General features: G+C 37.3%; 1 protein-coding gene across 1 annotated transcript in view; it reads right to left on the reverse strand.

The window, feature by feature from the left end:
• LOC128991719 (uncharacterized) overlaps positions 1–15855 on the reverse strand; it is a 48131-nt gene extending 32276 nt beyond the window's left edge. The window contains exon 1 of the mRNA XM_054414886.1: positions 15625–15855. Within this exon, the coding sequence (XP_054270861.1) occupies positions 15625–15632 (8 nt within the window). The 5' untranslated portion in view covers positions 15633–15855. The remainder of the gene's footprint in view (positions 1–15624) is intronic.
• Between the last annotated feature and the right edge of the window lie 623 nt (positions 15856–16478).

A 16478-nucleotide genomic window follows, 5' to 3' on the forward strand; every position in this document is an offset into this window, starting at 1 on the left:
CTTTTTCACTCGTGTTACACATTATATTTTTCCTACAGTCACTATAAATCATATAAATAATAAGTCTTTCAAACACTATACAAGACGTTTTTAGATTCAGCTGGCAACACAAATGGTGTCCTTAGAGAAAGTAGTACCCGCGGTCCGTATCACTCCGCTATTTTTCCTCGGCAAGAAATGTGCTCCGCGTTTTGAGAATATAGTTCCGTATGTTTTTGTAATTTGAAGTGGTTTCCGCGCCTAAAAAAATGCTTTAAATTCATTTTTTTTTGTTTATTAAGATCGTAGGAATGTTTTAAAAACATTTAAAAGAAAAGTCCAGGAAGTTCAGAAATACCGAAACTATAAACACGAAATGACAGGTTAAATCGAAGTTATAATAGTCAATCAGCTGCTCATAGTATTATTATCTTTAAGTGTTGCCAACCTATTTCCAAGCGTACACGGATTACGTGCATAATAGAACCACGCTGTTTTGTGTTGTTTCGTTGGAATCCTGATGTGCGGCAAAGTATAAACCGTACGGCAAAGAATAAATATGCAGCAATTAGCAGCTTTCTGTACTATAAACAGTACAAGGAAGCCAACTTTGTCGGGTGACTGTAGGAAAAGTAAATTACTCGACTAAATATTAACTAGATGCATTTTCTTATAAGGAAAAATCTATTATTACGAATACATATGGTTAAAAATGAAAAAAAAAACATGTCCTTCCTAGAACTCAGTATAATACTAGTGGTTTCACTGTAATTAAATGAATAATACCTTTGACTATTAACACAATACCTAGACTACCACTACAAATGCAATTTTAATTATAATGTTATAGGTTATTATAATATGATTATGTAACAAGTTCTTATTAAATACAGCTATATGAAATAAAAAACATAACATATAAGAAATTTAAAGTTCATAGTGTTTCTATTTTAAATTGAAATAAACTACCAGATCTATTATATTTCATATTTACTTATTATCTTATTTGTTTCATTATTTATTCATTATTATTTTATTTATATAGCAAGTGTATAATGAAATACAAAATACAAGTGTAAACATTATTTAAAAAACATTAAAATACTAGCAAATTTATTAGAGAACTAAAATTTTCATTTGAATGAATGATAATTAGTAAAAATATGTAATTTGTATTAGTCAGTGTGGGTTTCATTAATTCTTATCCATACTCTTACTTACTATCCATACAGTTAATAGAACCTAAAGTGTTTTTAAAAGTGTTTTCTCCTTATTTACTAAGAACTTCTTCGTAAACAATATTCTTTGTCCTTTCTTCTGGTTGGAGGATGACCAGTGAAGAACAGTCTGAAGAACCGACTCGTGAGCACACAACATACAGCTGTCCATGGGAGAAGCAGTCATTCCTTAGATCCACGCCTGCCATCTTTAAACTCTGCCCCTGTGCCTTATTGATGGTCATCGCGTAACACACCTTTACAGGGAACTGCAGTCGCTTGAATTGAAAGGGGTGGTCTGACGGCATCATCGGTATTCGTGGGATGAAAACAGTCTCTCCCTGGCCAACGCCTGTGAATATCGTTGCTTCTATCACACGTTTGTGTAAAACATTCACCTGTAGCCTGGTTTCATTGCAGTTTAGGTGTTTGTTTTCAAGTTTAGTTTGCAAGTTTAGGTGGATTCAAATTCCGGAGAAGCATAATGGGGGAACCAATCTTTAGAAAAAGAAGATGAGGGGGTATCCCTGGCGGATTAAGGGAATGTAGAAATTCCACTGGATAGTGAACAGCATCTTCTGCCTCGACAACTGAGTCCACTGACTCGTATCTTGACATTTCTCCAGGTAGTTGCTCTAACAATGAAAGATTTATACCATTTGCAGATTCATTTGTTGGTGTTAGAATTGCTCTCTCCTGTAACCATGCCAGGCTGTGACTCTCTTCATCATTTATACCTGGATATGTCTTACTGATCAGTGATTTTAAATCATGAACAACAGAACAGAGGCTTTGAGGGATAAACAATTTTCCATCACTATCCTCCGACACCTTCCCATCTCCTATCTGTAAGATTAGGGCTGAAAACTCTTCACTATCTAAATCACCTTTCAGGTAAACCCTCATGTTAACCCTCAATGTTAGCATTTTTATTTTAGGCCATAAATAAGATGACTTGAGACAAGCTTTGACCTCATCAGCGCGGGTTCCACAGGACACTACAGGCAGAGTTAGCCTAAAATCGCCAGCCAGGAGAACCGTGATACCGCCCATCAGATGGTTACAATGTCTTAAGTCACGGAGTGTTCTGTCCAATGCTTCGATAGCTCCTTTATGGGGGGGGGGGGGGATTAATTGAGTTTCTCTCAATACTTGTGCTAGGCTGCATTGCTTTGATATGTTACACATTGGTGTTTCTGTGTGGTTAAAATTAAGAGGTATCTTGAAAGCGGAGTGTGCGGTTTTTCCCCCATCAAGCAATGTTGCTGCAATGCCTGAGGAAGCAACTGCGATAGCGATTTTCCTTTCACTTCTCACTTTGGCCAGTAATAAATTGATTACAAATGTTTTACCTGTTCCACCAGGAGCATCCAGGAAAAAGAGGTGCCCTAATTCTGATGTAATACTACTTGTGATTTCCTTGTAAACTTTATGTTGATCCTGATTTAACTTTGCGGCATTTACAGCAACTGTATCAGATAGTTGGGCTACATCATAATTGAGTTCCTTAGAAGTTCTCGGTTGGTTGTCACACTATGCTCACGTGATGGGGTAGGAAGGCCGTAATGTTTGAGTGAGTTTCCAGAAATCGAATAAACCAACTCTTCAAGCAAAACCAAACACCTGTTGTAAACAATGTCCATAACTTGCTCAACATCATCAAAATCTTTACCTACTGACCTCCTTATATCATCCGCCAATCTCTTTATGATTTTCCCATAGTTCCATGGGGTTCCCTACTTAACAAAACACCAGCATGGTAGCTAACAGCTCACATATCTTATAAGGGGAATCTGAAAGGGAAGCTTCCTCTAGTGTGTGATTCCAGTAAGTCGTCCTCGAGTAACCCAAGCGTGCTGAAAGCTGCCTTAAAGGTTGGATGAACAACCCAACAACAGTCTTGAGCCATTCGAATGACGTGGGCCCTCTGACTTCGTGTAGTAAAATCCGGAGGTAGTAGCATTCAAAATTGTTGGGGTGTATAGTGTATTAAGACATGGTCCTTTTTATTCCAATGTGGCTCTGCACAGGAAGTCCTTGCTTCCTTCTTACAAAATCGTTGGATTTCCATACATAGTATGCTGGATCCACACAGTAAAGAAGACCTTTAGCGAAGTCATCATGCTGGCACAATTCAAAAAACCCAATAAGAGTGGTTTTAGCTGGGTTATTGACTCCATCAGTGACATTAGTTGATGTAAAGTACACTCTTTGTCCATTTTCGAGATGTACAGCAAGGTGAAATACTGGAGGAAAGCGTTTATGTATAGGGAAACAAATTATTCTCCAAGATGCTTCGGAGCTGCTTATGTAACACCCTCATTCATACCGAGTCACTTTGACAAGTTGGTCACTTAAAGAGAACACTGCCTGATCACTTCCTTTATTTACATACTTACAAACATATTTTATTGATTTAACAGAATAATTACAATATTCTACATTGATATGTGCGTTGAATGTACGGGAAAGTACAGGATTGTAGGGCACTACCCACCTATCAGTCGTGGTTAGGCGTTCGACCCGCGTGCGGGATGGAAATAGTATTTTTCCACCCTGAGTAAGCGGAAGGTTTTTTTTTGAGTTCCGCGAAACGTCGGACTTTTGATGCCGTGGACGATTTTGTGTTGTATATATGTGTGTTTTGACGAGTCCCGGACATCACAGACAAAAATAAAGGTGAGTGAAGCCTACAATAATCTTTGTGAATAAATAACACCTCGCCTAAAAGCATGTCGTTCAGAAACAGTACCCACCTGTTGTCAGCAGTCATATTGCTAATTTTGACTGTAGTGTATGTCCACCGTCATTTGAGGCTCGTCTGCGGTACTTGGGGTAACCATCATCCCCAGTCTGAGTTTCTTTAAGAAGAGGTCAAGGGTATTGTTTGCTACACGACCCTTTCACCATGCACGGTGATTTCTTGTTTAAGTCAACACAAGGGCCATGAGTTATTGTGGATTTAACAATGTTTTGGAGTTTTGTATCTGCTTCAGGGTCTGGTATCTCAGCGCAAATGACTTGAACGATTTTTTCAGGCTTGATTTTGGTTTTCAGCCATAGAAGGATATGGGCATGGGGTAGTCCCCTCTTTTGCCACTCAAAGGTGTACATTAAACATAAACTCGGCCCAAAAATGCCAACCTTTGTTAGTAAATTGATCATGGATTTGGATTTTACTCTAAGGTGAAATACTGTTGAAGAATAAAGATTGTTTGCCTTGAATGAGTAGGCTTTATTTAACACAATTCAAGTAATGGAATTCATAAGTAAGAGTTAAATCTAGAGAATGAAATAATGATTACAAACATTCAACATAAACAAATAAAATAACCATGTCCAACAACAGCTGGGAATACTTTCTATCACAAATACACGACTGATTAAATCATGGCGGTCCTGAGGCTTTTGTCCATCAAACAGATTTTCAGTTATTTCATCCCACTTAGGGTTACATGTAAATGTGATGAACAGATCTGGCCTTGGAATTGCCTGCTATCTTCTCCTTCTGACATATTTTCAATAGCGCATTTAAAGTCCATAACAAAAGTATTAAAATTATGAAGCATTTTTTGTATCATGTGGACTAATGCTGGTTTGATTCCTGGGACCTTGTCACAGCGTGCAATTGTTCCTTATTGTCATCGCCAATAAAATATAGCTGTAAAAACTGATGATCATCGTTGTTTGATGAAGGTAGCAGGCTACCAATTAAAATGATATACCGTACTTGTCCTTGTACCTTAAATGTAGGCATTAAGCCGCTTTCAACAATTTGTTTAGCTCCAAAGGACGTCATTTGGAAAGAACTATTATACTTTCTGGAGTTGCTGAGGAAGTGTTCACTTTTGGGATGACCACCAACAATGAGGCTGTGAAGAGGTCCAGGTTGTTTTTCAAGGCCGTTAATACAAACTTTTCCGTTGTCACAACACAATCCGTTGGATTTGTTTTTTCCATTTTAGAGCTTTACAATGATTGCATAAAACTTCCATGGGTCCTAACGAAATGATTTTATACGATTCATAACGAATATTAGGGTCATATTGGAATCCAGAGTTTGCGTTTGCAGACCACGTCTTGTTTTTACGCTGCTGGCGATTTTCATGATTTTTATCATATTTTGAAACAGCAGCCCGGTTCACTTCAGGCTTATTTTTTGTATACTTTGCGACAGCTACTCGGTGTGCTTCTGGATTTTGCTGAGTATACTTGGCAACAGCCGCACGATTAACTTCCGGGTTTTGCTGAGTATACTTTGCGTTAGCTACTCGGTGTGCTTCTGGATTTTGCTGAGTATACTTGGCAACAGCCGCACGATTGACTTCCGGGTTTTGCTGTGTATATTTCGCCACAGCAGCTTTGTTGACTTCTGGGTGTGTTATTTTATATTTAGCTGCAGCATCACGCAGTTGTTTTAAACGTGGCGCATTTGAAAAATGCCCTTTCCGCTTGGTTTGTTTCTTTTTAGCGAATTTCCCATATAGGGAATAAGCTATTACCGTTGTACTCACGGTAAGACCTGGACCCGGGACCGATTTTTTTTTTTCGTTTTGAGGTCCCTAGAGGTCAAAAACACCATCCGTTCAAATTCATATATATATATAAATATGTGTCCGTTAGCGCGATAACTCGAGCAAAAATGATCCGATTTTGATGAAATTTGGTACAAACGTGTAAACCTACGTTTATTCGAACGAGTTCGCGAACCAGCATGATCGGACCATGGGAACGGGGGTTTATGGGGGCTTTTATGGGGTAAAAATGGGTTTTTCCCATTTTTTACCCAAAAAACATAAAGTTTTGCAATTTCTTTCGAAACTATTTTGTAGAGCTTAAAAAAACAAATAATTTAGTATATTGAAGCGTTATAATGCGCCTAATTGTTACGGAGGAAATTCCAAAAAATTGTAAATTTAAAATTCCCATGTTATTCTTATGGAGAATAAGTAAACTGTTGTAGTTTGCTTGTTTATAAACATATTTTGCCCAAATTTGGAAAATGTTTTTATTTCTTACTAACTATTAACATCTTACATAAAAAACACTTTTACCCTCCCTGTTGCAGCAAACCTAAGTATGTTTTAAACTGATTCTATTTAAATAGGGAATAAATGTGATATTTTTAAGGAGACATTTTAGTTTAAATCCATTTAGGGAAATGGAAATTCGCTTAGTCTGCAGGTTTGCTGCGGCGGGGGTTTTATTTTACTTTGTTTTGTTTAGCTGTATTTTCGGGTTGTTCAATATTTTCCGAGTAACTGTCACAAGATTGAAAATTATTTGTTTTTTGATTTACATGCTCAAGTAGGCCTAGTTCTTTTTCAATCATAAAAAATGTCTCTAATGTGACTTAGACTATCAAGATGCTTCGGAGCTGCTTATGTAACACCCTCATTCATACCGAGTCACTTTGACAAGTTGGTCACTTAAAGAGAACACTGCCTGATCACTTCCTTTATTTACATACTTACAAACATATTTTATTGATTTAACAGAATAATTACAATATTCTACATTGATATGTGCGTTGAATGTACGGGAAAGTACAGGATTGTAGGGCACTACCCACCTATCAGTCGTGGTTAGGCGTTCGACCCGCGTGCGGGATGGAAATAGTATTTTTCCACCCTGAGTAAGCGGAAGGTTTTTTTTTGAGTTCCGCGAAACGTCGGACTTTTGATGCCGTGGACGATTTTGTGTTGTATATATGTGTGTTTTGACGAGTCCCGGACATCACAGACAAAAATAAAGGTGAGTGAAGCCTACAATAATCTTTGTGAATAAATAACACCTCGCCTAAAAGCATGTCGTTCAGAAACAGTACCCACCTGTTGTCAGCAGTCATATTGCTAATTTTGACTGTAGTGTATGTCCACCGTCATTTGAGGCTCGTCTGCGGTACTTGGGGTAACCATCATCCCCAGTCTGAGTTTCTTTAAGAAGAGGTCAAGGGTATTGTTTGCTACACGACCCTTTCACCATGCACGGTGATTTCTTGTTTAAGTCAACACAAGGGCCATGAGTTATTGTGGATTTAACAATGTTGTGGAGTTTTGTATCTGCTTCAGGGTCTGGTATCTCAGCGCAAATGACTTGAACGATTTTTTCAGGCTTGATTTTGGTTTTCAGCCATAGAAGGATATGGGCATGGGGTAGTCCCCTCTTTTGCCACTCAAAGGTGTACATTAAACATAAACTCGGCCCAAAAATGCCAACCTTTGTTAGTAAATTGATCATGGATTTGGATTTTACTCTAAGGTGAAATACTGTTGAAGAATAAAGATTGTTTGCCTTGAATGAGTAGGCTTTATTTAACACAATTCAAGTAATGGAATTCATAAGTAAGAGTTAAATCTAGAGAATGAAATAATGATTACAAACATTCAACATAAACAAATAAAATAACCATGTCCAACAACAGCTGGGAATACTTTCTATCACAAATACACAACTGATTAAATCATGGCGGTCCTGAGGCTTTTGTCCATCAAACAGATTTTCAGTTATTTCATCCCACTTAGGGTTACATGTAAATGTGATGAACAGATCTGGCCTTGGAATTGCCTGCTATCTTCTCCTTCTGACATATTTTCAATAGCGCATTTAAAGTCCATAACAAAAGTATTAAAATTATGAAGCATTTTTTGTATCATGTGGACTAATGCTGGTTTGATTCCTGGGACCTTGTCACAGCGTGCAATTGTTCCTTATTGTCATCGCCAATAAAATATAGCTGTAAAAACTGATGATCATCGTTGTTTGATGAAGGTAGCAGGCTACCAATTAAAATGATATACCGTACTTGTCCTTGTACCTTAAATGTAGGCATTAAGCCGCTTTCAACAATTTGTTTAGCTCCAAAGGACGTCATTTGGAAAGAACTATTATACTTTCTGGAGTTGCTGAGGAAGTGTTCACTTTTGGGATGACCACCAACAATGAGGCTGTGAAGAGGTCCAGGTTGTTTTTCAAGGCCGTTAATACAAACTTTTCCGTTGTCACAACACAATCCGTTGGATTTGTTTTTTCCATTTTAGAGCTTTACAATGATTGCATAAAACTTCCATGGGTCCTAACGAAATGATTTTATCCGATTCATAACGAATATTAGGGTCATATTGGAATCCAGAGTTTGCGTTTGCAGACCACGTCTTGTTTTTACGCTGCTGGCGATTTTCATGATTTTTATCATATTTTGAAACAGCAGCCCGGTTCACTTCAGGCTTATTTTTTGTATACTTTGCGACAGCTACTCGGTGTGCTTCTGGATTTTGCTGAGTATACTTGGCAACAGCCGCACGATTAACTTCCGGGTTTTGCTGAGTATACTTTGCGTTAGCTACTCGGTGTGCTTCTGGATTTTGCTGAGTATACTTGGCAACAGCCGCACGATTGACTTCCGGGTTTTGCTGTGTATATTTCGCCACAGCAGCTTTGTTGACTTCTGGGTGTGTTATTTTATATTTAGCTGCAGCATCACGCAGTTGTTTTAAACGTGGCGCATTTGAAAAATGCCCTTTCCGCTTGGTTTGTTTCTTTTTAGCGAATTTCCCATATAGGGAATAAGCTATTACCGTTGTACTCACGGTAAGACCTGGACCCGGGACCGATTTTTTTTTTTCGTTTTGAGGTCCCTAGAGGTCAAAAACACCATCCGTTCAAATTCATATATATATATAAATATGTGTCCGTTAGCGCGATAACTCGAGCAAAAATGATCCGATTTTGATGAAATTTGGTACAAACGTGTAAACCTACGTTTATTCGAACGAGTTCGCGAACCAGCATGATCGGACCATGGGAACAGGGGTTTATGGGGGCTTTTATGGGGTAAAAATGGGTTTTTCCCATTTTTTACCCAAAAAACATAAAGTTTTGCAATTTCTTTCGAAACTATTTTGTAGAGCTTAAAAAAACAAATAATTTAGTATATTGAAGCGTTATAATGCGCCTAATGGTTACGGAGGAAATTCCAAAAAATTGTAAATTTAAAATTCCCATGTTATTCTTATGGAGAATAAGTAAACTGTTGTAGTTTGCTTGTTTATAAACATATTTTGCCCAAATTTGGAAAATGTTTTTATTTCTTACTAACTATTAACATCTTACATAAAAAACACTTTTACCCTCCCTGTTGCAGCAAACCTAAGTATGTTTTAAACTGATTCTATTTAAATAGGGAATAAATGTGATATTTTTAAGGAGACATTTTAGTTTAAATCCATTTAGGGAAATGGAAATTCGCTTAGTCTGCAGGTTTGCTGCGGCGGGGGTTTTATTTTACTTTGTTTTGTTTAGCTGTATTTTCGGGTTGTTCAATATTTTCCGAGTAACTGTCACAAGATTGAAAATTATTTGTTTTTTGATTTACATGCTCAAGTAGGCCTAGTTCTTTTTCAATCATAAAAAATGTCTCTAATGTGACTTAGGCTATCCTGATGGAAGTTTCAACAGGTTGTGAAGTTGCAATTTGCTTTAACTGTTTAGCTTTAGGTTGTTCTATGCAGTATTCAAAGTTCACCCCATAATTTTCAGTGCATTGAAACTGTTTTCTGGTACGGTTTGGGTGGAATTTTTGGTGCCTTTTGATGGTTAATTTCAAGGACAATATTGAACTTCGTCGATGAGTCATGATCATTTTCAGTGTTATGAGTTGCCTCAAGAACATCAAAGTGTCCACTACTGAGATTACTAGAGAACAGTATATGATACTCAGATGCTGTTCCCTCAACACCAAAGCTCTGCAGTAAATGACCATCATGGTATAGGCTACTCTGAATACGCAGTGGAAGAATTCAGATGCGGCAATAAACTCACATGCTGATCCGTAAGTCGATGGTTTCAGCATCTCATGGCGGTAGTTTTCAGGGGAGATATAATTATCCCCTTTAATATCATGTGTTAAAATTTGGAATTTTGCCCAATTGGTAGAGACATAGTTAACTATTTTCTCTCTTACTTGATCGCTGTATAAATTATTTCCATAAACTGAGTAGCATATATAATGAAAGAGGCAGGAACCATCTGGAGGCATGTGAATAACTTTAAACTGCAAGTCTTTTTTTCCAAATATTGTCAATTTTGTATCCATGTAAAAAAAAAAACAAAAAAAAATTAAAAGAAACCAATAGAAATAAAATTATTAACAAATAAGAAATTAATAAAACACTGAAATTGTGTGAAGTTAATTTTTAACCTGTCACACCACTGCACAAAATAAAGATCATAAATATAAACAAAACAAAGATTAATTCCTTACTAGATAACCTGTTGCTCGAAATCGAGCAAAACTGAAACTTGTATACAAAAATAAACAAAAAACATAAACAGCAAGGCCTTAAAAAAAGAGTCACTCTAAAATAATTTATATGGCTGATTATAGAAATATAAAAATATTATGATGTAAACAAATATAAAAGAAATCTACAATATGTATTTAAATTTACATTCATTCTCATACTGCTTTGGTTATCTCTTATGTATAGTAGGCGGGTGCACTCTATGAGCACGTAGATGTCAACCACACACTGTAAAGTGAGCTTTTGACATAATGTAGCTCAATTCCTCTCTTGACGCTAACCATCGCTACTCTTATTCTAGCATTGTTAAATTATTTCTTTGATGTGTTCTGTTTAAGGCGTATTTAAATTAGGGGCCCTAACCCAAGTCTCCGGTTGGGAACATAAGAGGGTAAGCAAGTGGATCTAACGACAGATCTATAATGGATACGCGTTTAACATTATTAGTGTTGGAAAAAACTATACGATTTATTTGGCCAGGTGGTGCTTTGTTTTCAGCTTTAAAAATTGCTGCGGAATCTTCACAGGTAGCACCATTGTAGCGAAGGAAGACACTTCTGTTATTATGTACATAAGAATCTCACTTGACTCCTCGGAGCTCTCTTCCCTACATAATGTCTGCCACAGTCTTCAAAGATTTGCAAATGGGTTGGCATTGTGACCCTATTTCCCGCATATTTTTATTGCACTTTTGTTAATTGTACTTAGTTCTCCTTTGGGTTCTAGTGACATTGCCGTGCTTACTTATATATCTGTGCGTATTTAGTATCATCACCTTCTTGAGGAATTAGAGGACCCACTCGGTGGTAAAACGTGTCACGGATCTTAAAATTGCAGATCCCCTGTGGAACTTTCTCATCTTAATGAGCTTTGTAGCTGACCATGGTAAAGGCAGAACTGAATTGACAAACTTTATCCAAATAATTTCTGGATATAAGTCTCACAGTCCTTTTTTCAGATTGGGAGTTTCCAATAAGATCCTGAAGGTATGGTGAATTGCACAAATGAGGTAAACGAGCCTTTCATTTATTGCAACAAAGAGTAAAAACTTTACTGTCTCGGCCAGTCTTTTCTTGATTAAAATATAAGCCACTACAATGTAAACCTTTAACATTCATTTGTCCGAGATTGGACTATCACAACAGTGGTACTACCACTATGTACCCATCAAATGTTCAATTGAGAGGTTGATGCAAGCGGTCATGTTCGCGTTCCCTCCAGCCACTCACAGTTCTTCGTCGTACTGGCGGCATTTGATTTTACATTGAAATGAAATAAGAAAGTTAACCAAACAACAGAAAACACTATAAAGTAATTGGAAGTTGGATACACATTGTAGGCCTAAATTACGTGATAATATGGTAATGTAATGGATAACTGCCCAGTGAAGAATCACTTTTAAACATTCACTTCATCACATCGAACTGTAACTACATGATAATCAGTAAAATATGATTTAAGGTAAATCAATTTAACCGTAGACAAAAAGAATTAAATACTTATTAAATATTTGTTATTCTTAAACACTTTGTTGTCTTGTATTGATAGGAAACTCTTTATTATGAACCAGACTTAGTTAACAGATTGAAACAAAATAATAAATTCCAGCTTTGCTCTGGAAGTTTTAAAAGTCCTGCAGTCTGTGGTTAACCTTAAAAACTATTTCAAACTACGTCCATATGTTATTTGTAAACAAAGGGAAATGAGTTTGATCAAATGTCAACAGATAGCGCCGCCTTCCAAACTTTAGCCCTTAAGTGTACTTAAGCGGTGCCCTTTCTAAATATTCTGAGACGTATTTGCACATCTACGCGAAAATACCTTTAATTTGACACCTCAAACTTTAAAATCCGTCAAACCGTTATCGAGTTATGACTGTGAAAAGAAAACTGCTTGCGTATTAATATATAGATTTGTTTACAATTTTATTTTAACAGATGTTTACATTAAGGACAGTTTCTTCTTCTGTGTTTATGAAAAAGGTCTCCAGTTTCTATAGTCAATGATCTTGACAGCTGGGTTCCTACTGTACTGTATCAAGATCACTGACTAAGTTATAGAAACTGTAGACCTTTTACTTTAACATGATGATGTTTAAAAAATAATAGTGCTGCACCCTGCTGGTAATCCTTGTCATTTTAATGCTATTGAACATCATAGAACAGAACCAACTTGTTTAATTGAAACAGCTGTTAAGAAATTCGTTTTAAATATGAAAAATCATAAGGTTAACATGGGAAACTCCAGAGCCACTGGGGGGGGAGCCCAAAAGCCCGATCAGAATAAAAACTACTTAGTACTAAGAGTCGGTGTACCGAATTTCAGCCTCCTAGGTAAATGGGAAGTGGGAGAATTAGTGATGAGTGAGTGAGTCAGTGAGGGCTTTGCCTTTTATAAGTATAGATTTGTGCATACACAATGTGAACCTTTATCACACGTTAAATAATATAGTAATAGGCAAGTACGAGAACTGCCTTGACGACGATACCGTGAGCGACGGTAGCACCACAGCTGTGAGTGAATAGCTAGAGAATTATGATTGAATTTTGTATTTCTACCTGTAGCCTAATTTCAATTTATTGTGATCGCCCATGACAACAGTGACGTTTCTGTAACCGCTCAAGACGATAATATGTAATAATTAACATTTTGCCGCAATGGCGGGAGACGGTTACGAAGTTTATACGGCCACGTGAGACGTCAACGATGTCAAATCTACTAAGGGAGTATGTTTTATCAACAGCTGTGTCTAAGGAACATGCCAGCCTTAGCAAAGATAAAACATACTCCCTTAGTAGATTTGACATCCTTATGGAACAGCTGAAGCCAATTTTATTGTTAGTTCTGTACGTCCAACTGTAGAGGTCGTGTTTTGTTTACAATTTGTTTCTTGTTATTTTAGTCATTTAAAAACTCAATAATTTTTGTAAACCAAATAAAACAAAAAAAAATATGTGCGAAATTCTGAATATTTAATTTCCCACAGTCCTGTAGACATTATCAGCGTCTTCCATGATCGCGGCAATATAAGAACATATCCCGCTTTCGTGAGATTATTTTCCCTCGGTAATGTGGACATTATCATTGTCTTGCCCGATCGTGGTAAAATTCTGATAATCCCCCGCGGCTCTGAAGATATCATTATTGTATCTCCCTCGGTCCTGTAGAGATCGTAATCGCCTCCCGCGTTCGCGTCAAAATGTTAATCATATTCCGCAGTCTTGTGAAAATCATCATCGTTTTCCGCAGTCGCAGAAAAATTCTGACTTTTTCCCACGGTCGTGTGAAAATTATCAGTCGTCTTCTGCAATCGCGGCAAAATTCTGATCATACCTCGTCAGTGTGTAGACATAGGCCTATTATCGTCTTTCGGGGTTACAGAAACGTCACTGTTGTCATGGGCGATCACAATAAATTGAAATTAGGCTACAGGTAGAAATACAAAATTCACTCATAATTCCCGATTCAAAAAAACTCTAGCATTATTTCCGGATTTCCTGGTCGGTGGACACACACATATATATTGCAAAGGGCAAAGGGGCGCTACTAAGTATTAATTGTGCCTAGAGTCAGCGCCCTAGGTGAAAAACGGGCCTGAAGTTATCAAAATAGTAAGCTACCTACTGTAAAGAACAAAATGACTGATAAACTTATGTCTGGACCCCAGCGTCTCCAGCCATTTGTGAGGACGTACATGAACTAGACACAAAAACAATGGGATGGGGAGTCTACTTGTGTTGCTTAGTCTATGGCCTTAGTCACTAACAAGCACAGCCATTTAACTCCAGGCCGCGGCCTCGTAGAATTGGCAATGTTGCAAGTGGTGTTGTCTAGTGCTAGACGTCCCATAAGATAACATGGAAGACAGGTGACACCAGGTCATTAATTCGCATATTATTCATTTAAATTTACGAACATAAATTTATTAAAGGATTAAAAATAAAATAATATACAATTGAAAACCAAAGCAATGTTTAAAACTTATTGAAAATCTATTTTTGTACGTTAAATTGGAGTCAATATTTTCATAGCCAAGTATAAACAAGCTTTTGTATGTTTAAAAATACACAAATTACCATTAGCCGCCTCCAAACAAAACAGCTGTTAACTTACAACCCTACTTGCGATGTTGCCACTTCGAAGGCCGCGGCCTGGAGTCAAAGGTGGCCGTGCTAACAAGACTACAAGATCGCACCACTCATCCTTCCCTCATATTCGGGTTAAAATACGCACATAGTGGCGTCCCCATCTTAAATAATTGATACTGATATTGGTTTGTTGTAGGTAAGTGACAGTAAAAAAGTGCAAATATTGACCTGACAAAAAGGGCTTAGAGGCAAGTCCAGGCCAAAACACAAATGGCAAAACAAATACAATGTTCTGCTAATAGCCCCTGGTGTGATAAGCCTGGGACGGGTGGCGTCGTCCTGTAATCCAGCTACTAGGAGGTCAGGAATTGTGGATATTTATAGGGATACACTGTGGATGCGATGCTCCCTGGTGTGGATTAACGTCGGCACTAGTGAGTACTACGACTCTCCGCAGTACTATCCCGATAACTAGACCAATTCGTAAATTACAAGGAACAAATGTGGTTCGGATTCCACTATAAACTGTAGGTCCCTTAGTTGCCATTGGCTGTATGGGCTATTAATTAACAGCTGTGTCTAAGGAACATGTCGGCCTTAGTCACTAACAAGACTACAAGATCGTGCCACTCATCCTACACTCATCTTTCACTCATATTTGGGTTAAAATACGCACATAGTGGCGTCCCCATCTTAAATAATTGATAATTGATTGCCAGCTGATAGGCCTACCTAACAACAATACTCACATAATTTAGGCCTGACACAGTTTTTCGAGACATTAGAAAAAGCTGTCTTTAAACCGTTTATTTTTTATTTGGTGAAAAAGGCGAAATAATCAACTAGGCCTAAAAACTACATGGGCTTATCATATAGAAGTTTTAAAAACTCACACAAAACATTTAGTCTAACACTAACTTAGCCTATATGACCTGGAACTATGAAGGTGGTAAACTGAAGAAGGTAAAAAAGTTTCGGTTATTAAAATAACTATTAAATTAACCTTACTTTAAAATATAATTTAGATACCAAACTTACACTTCCATTTCGTCGACGTCTCGTCAATGCTAAAATCTTAACCTCATTGACAATTAATTAATTATTAACAACTTTTGATGAGTTGACATAGGCTCTAATGGTTTGTTTTTGTTTTGAAGTGACTATTCCCACCTCGCACGTCAAAATGACGTCACAATCACAATCCAATCTATTCCCGTTCCAGTATTGCAAAATAATGCAAAGGGAACTAGTTAGTTACACTCGACGTTCTGTCTGTACTCTGTCACAGACAATGGAATAAACCCGATCAGTATTATCATTGATTATCATCACTGATTATCATTGATTTGTTAATATAATACATTAAAGTATTATATTGTCTGTGACTCTGTACCCACGAGAACCTCGACTCGACCTCAGCTTCCACATGCACAGCAGAACAGAAGGCATTGGAACAGTTCCTGGGATAACAGCTATTTGTGTAATAGCTTCACTGTATATCTTTATTGGACCTGTTTAGATATATGTTTTAACAGTTGCAGTTCCGAACTGTGCATTGTGATTTTAACCCACTTTTAACGCGAGCCTTTCAAGACCGGAAAATGCCGCGCGTCTGCGCATGCGCAAGTAAGCGTTATTCGTAACACTTGTAACAGCTGCAGCTGTTTCAGAAAATCACACTAGTATCTCCACTGCAACTCTTGCAACAATCTACTTGAAACTGGAACGGTTCTCCCGCGCTAAACTCCAAACCATTTAATTACTGTAACTGAATGAAGAATTTTACAGATTATGTTTATGTATGTGTTACTTTACTTACTGTAACCTCTGGCACCTCCTTTATTTTATAAAATAAATTTTAAGTAACTTCTGTGGGCTACGTTACCGTTATC

The sequence above is a fragment of the Macrosteles quadrilineatus genome, unplaced genomic scaffold (assembly GCF_028750875.1).
Source record: "Macrosteles quadrilineatus isolate MER2022 unplaced genomic scaffold, UCM_ALF_1.0 Scaffold_1__1_contigs__length_201487025, whole genome shotgun sequence".
NCBI classification, from domain to species: domain Eukaryota; kingdom Metazoa; phylum Arthropoda; class Insecta; order Hemiptera; family Cicadellidae; genus Macrosteles; species Macrosteles quadrilineatus.